The following is a 3,301-nucleotide window of genomic DNA, read 5'->3' as shown; positions in this document are numbered from 1 at the left end:
CCATGTTTTTCCTTTTTCCTTTCAATACTATAATCCTCTATAGTTCACACCGGATCGAACGCTACCCAATAAGGAACGGTCTCTTTATTATTATTCTTTGCCCTTTCTTGTTTGCTACTAATAGATTTTGGCACACCTCCTTTCCTTTTCTGTTTATTTGGACTTGGGGATGGCATGTCTTCTAACTTTTCCAAGAGTCGTCACTAATATTATTAATTATTGATGGTATATCACCAATAAAGTCATCTTCATAATCCTATATTTGCAAAAAGTAACAATCAAATCATCTTCATAATATATATCTACAAACAATAAGAAATCGACATAGCGAGACTATACAAACAATTTAACAACACGAAATTGAAAACTTACTTGAGGTACGTCCAATCTTTTATCAACCCAATTAGACCATGTGTAGCAATGGTGAGAATTCTTTTATTGTTGGTTTGGTTCACCATGGTCCACTGTGAGCTGTTTTTTGCATATCTAATTTAGAAAGAGAAAAATATCTTAAGTTAAAACACACGTAGCATGCCAATTAACATACTAAATCACATCAATGTAAGGTTTCTATGGTCCATGTAGTCCCACACGATAGTAGTAATAATAAGATTAAATTAATCATCAACTATTGAGTTGGAACCTTACACTTTATTTCTCATAATCCTGATTTAACCCCAACATATGGTATCGCATTCGAACTCATTATTGCATTAAGTTAATTAGAACATTAGTGCATTAAGTTAATAATTAGAACTCATCGTATCAAAACTCAAAAGAAGATATACGCACCTGAATGGATGAATTGTTTAGTGTAGGATTAGTATCGGTATTTTTTTAGGAAAGGATTAGGATAAAATTTGGAAAGATTTCAAAAATATTGCATGGATATTGATTATTCAAATTCACTTTCTTAAGACCATATGACAACTATGAATGACCATAATAAGCTCTACCAACTACTTCAACATATGAACACAAATCTTCACTTCAATGAGACTTCTCATAATTATATTTCGGGTGTGTTCATTTAAGTTTCGGACTCTTATAACACATTTCATAACCAATAAATTTGATGCTAAATTATTTCATTATCTTTGTAACTTCAGACTTATCCCTAGCCAATCGTCCAATATATCGTTTAATTGTGTTTTTGGATGTCGAGTAAATACAATGAAAAATGAAATTACTTACAGCAATCACATTTACATATTTAGTTATATGATATATCATAAATCATGTATAACAAAGAACTAGTAATTGATTTGATTGATTAATAATAGTAAGATTAGTTAGAACCAAAAACGAAGTACAAGTAGAACACCACTACGATACCAGCTTCTGAAGCATACCTCCTATCTCATCTAAGACCTCGTTTTATGACAACAATAACACTATTACTACGACGAGGCCCAATGGGTTGGTACACATAGTCTAACAGTTGGGCCATCTTCAGCCCATTATAGTCCAAATCTTCTACCTGGGCCGACATGCCATTTCAATAGGCCCAACTTGTCTTGACATCTGAGGTCACAATTTCAGAAATAAAAAAATAAAAAAAAAAGTAATCAGTACATGTTAAGGTTAAGGTTAACTTGATTAAGAAGACTAATCACAAAAATAAAAAAATGTAACATTTTTTTGGACATCTATGCAATATTTACATACGATGATAAAAACAACATGTTACATTAAATGGTTAAAAAAATATGTTGGGTGGATTGATTTTGGTCATTAACAGTTAAAAAATTGACCTAAAACTATCACTTTAAATTATTTATACTTCAGTTACATTTTTTATGTTCTAAAATACAGATTTTTAAATAAGAAAAATACCTGAAAATAAGCTTCAAGTTTCTTTTTGAGAGTTGTATACTCTCTTTTGACATGTTGGTAGGTTCTCTTGCATCTGCATTACGTCCAAATTATTTTATTAATTAATAATTAACAAATAAAATGAAAATAAATAAATAAAAGCTAGAACAGTAATTATTTACCCTTCAGCATTTTGGGCATTGCAGTGAGCCCTAAAGTTGGTGCACTCAGTTTTGACCTTCTTGGCTCCAATGCTAGAGCTACTGCCTTTAAACTGATGCATTAGACTGTCTAATTTATTAAAATCCAAAGGCCTTTTTTCCCTGAAAAAAAAAACAATACCATAATTTAATGTGATTTAATTAAATAATTATAATTAACAAAACATTTTTAAAAAAAAAAAAAAAAAAAACGAGTCCATACAAGGCTTGATCGAGATTGTAGAGAAAACGAGCAGAATCACGATAAAACAACGTGACAACTTCCTCCACGAAATTGGGATTTGAATTGTCTTGCAACTCCTCTAACTGTATAAATTGTTCATCGAGATACCCCTAAAAATAATTGAACTTGAATTAATATATTGGTAATTAATATCATCATAACTGTAATATCTCAACAGGAGATATGAATATATGTAACGTATAAAATATAAATACAACATATATATGATGATGAAATAAAAACCAACCTGGTCGAAAAAGGATTTGCGAATGCTAGCAATCTGTCTATGCATTTGATTTCTTTCCATCAGTAAGTGACAATATATACCAACTTCTAAAACTGCTAATTAAAGAAATGTTCCAAGTGAAGTGAATGCTAAATACGGAATACAATGGGAGGGTTTTATAGGCTCGTGAAGAAATAGACATATCAATTGTCATGTCATGTACAAATAAATTCCATCGACTTTAGCATGATATCAACAACAGATTCTATATTTCAACACTTGTTCTCTCTCTATACGAACCAACAAAAGTTCGCTTATCAAACTTTTTGCATGCGAAATGGAACACGTATTCGATTCTTAGAGGCGAGTGAAGTAATATGGAGCGAAAAGCTAAGGAAAAAGGTTCATTCCATTTCCAAAAACCAATTAATGCAAGAATAATGAATACTTAATTTCACTTCAATGTAATATAAATAAATACAAATTGGCATGGAATATGTACACTTATTCGGTTGGTATTTTGGGAGGAGTGTTTTTCCCAAGTAAGAAATCGACAAATATGGGAATTATGTAAAAAAATGGGTGGCTTTTCGCTTTAGGAAAGCATGTTATCGAGTGGGTGTGCGGGTTCTCGTATCATAAAAAGGTTACTGTTAAACATGCAATGTAGCAAATGATAATAATAGTAAATCTGAACATATCTCCATACTTGAATCTCATTGGAACATTATAATATTATAAACTCAAAAGCTTACTGTGATTAGGGATGTCAAAAAGTACCGTGGGACCCCGATCCCGTGGGAGCCCGTCCCGTAT

General features: G+C 31.4%; 1 protein-coding gene across 1 annotated transcript; it reads right to left on the bottom strand.

Moving 5' to 3' along the window:
- Positions 1-1,264: 1,264 nt before the first annotated feature.
- On the bottom strand, positions 1,265-2,617 carry LOC145100442 (histidine-containing phosphotransfer protein 4-like). Its single transcript, XM_079037711.1, has 5 exons — positions 2,507-2,617; positions 2,239-2,369; positions 1,998-2,138; positions 1,837-1,909; positions 1,265-1,524 (listed from the first exon to the last, which is right to left on the bottom strand). Exons 1-5 carry the CDS (start codon positions 2,564-2,566, stop codon positions 1,477-1,479), a joined length of 453 nt encoding a protein of 150 aa, XP_078893837.1. The 5' UTR covers positions 2,567-2,617; the 3' UTR covers positions 1,265-1,476.
- Positions 2,618-3,301: the final 684 nt, after the last annotated feature.

The sequence above is a fragment of the Lactuca serriola genome, chromosome 4 (genome assembly GCF_051521515.1).
Source record: "Lactuca serriola cultivar US96UC23 chromosome 4, Lser_US96UC23_V15, whole genome shotgun sequence".
Lineage (NCBI taxonomy): Eukaryota > Viridiplantae > Streptophyta > Magnoliopsida > Asterales > Asteraceae > Lactuca > Lactuca serriola.
The sequence above is the reverse complement of the archived record's forward strand: the minus strand, read 5'-3'. Positions and strand labels throughout refer to the sequence as shown.

What these genes read in the sequence shown, in the direction of transcription:
- LOC145100442 (XM_079037711.1), bottom strand. Translation starts at nt 2,566, where the DNA reads ATGGAAAGAAATCAAATGCATAGACAGATTGCTAGCATTCGCAAATCC. An exon ending in AATGCCCAAAATGCTGAAGG is followed by an intron (nt 1,910 to 1,997) that starts GTAAATAATTAC and finishes GACGTAATGCAG; the next exon opens with ATGCAAGAGAACCTACCAAC. An exon ending in AACTTGAAGCTTATTTTCAG is followed by an intron (nt 1,525 to 1,836) that starts GTATTTTTCTTA and finishes TTGTGACCTCAG; the next exon opens with ATGTCAAGACAAGTTGGGCC.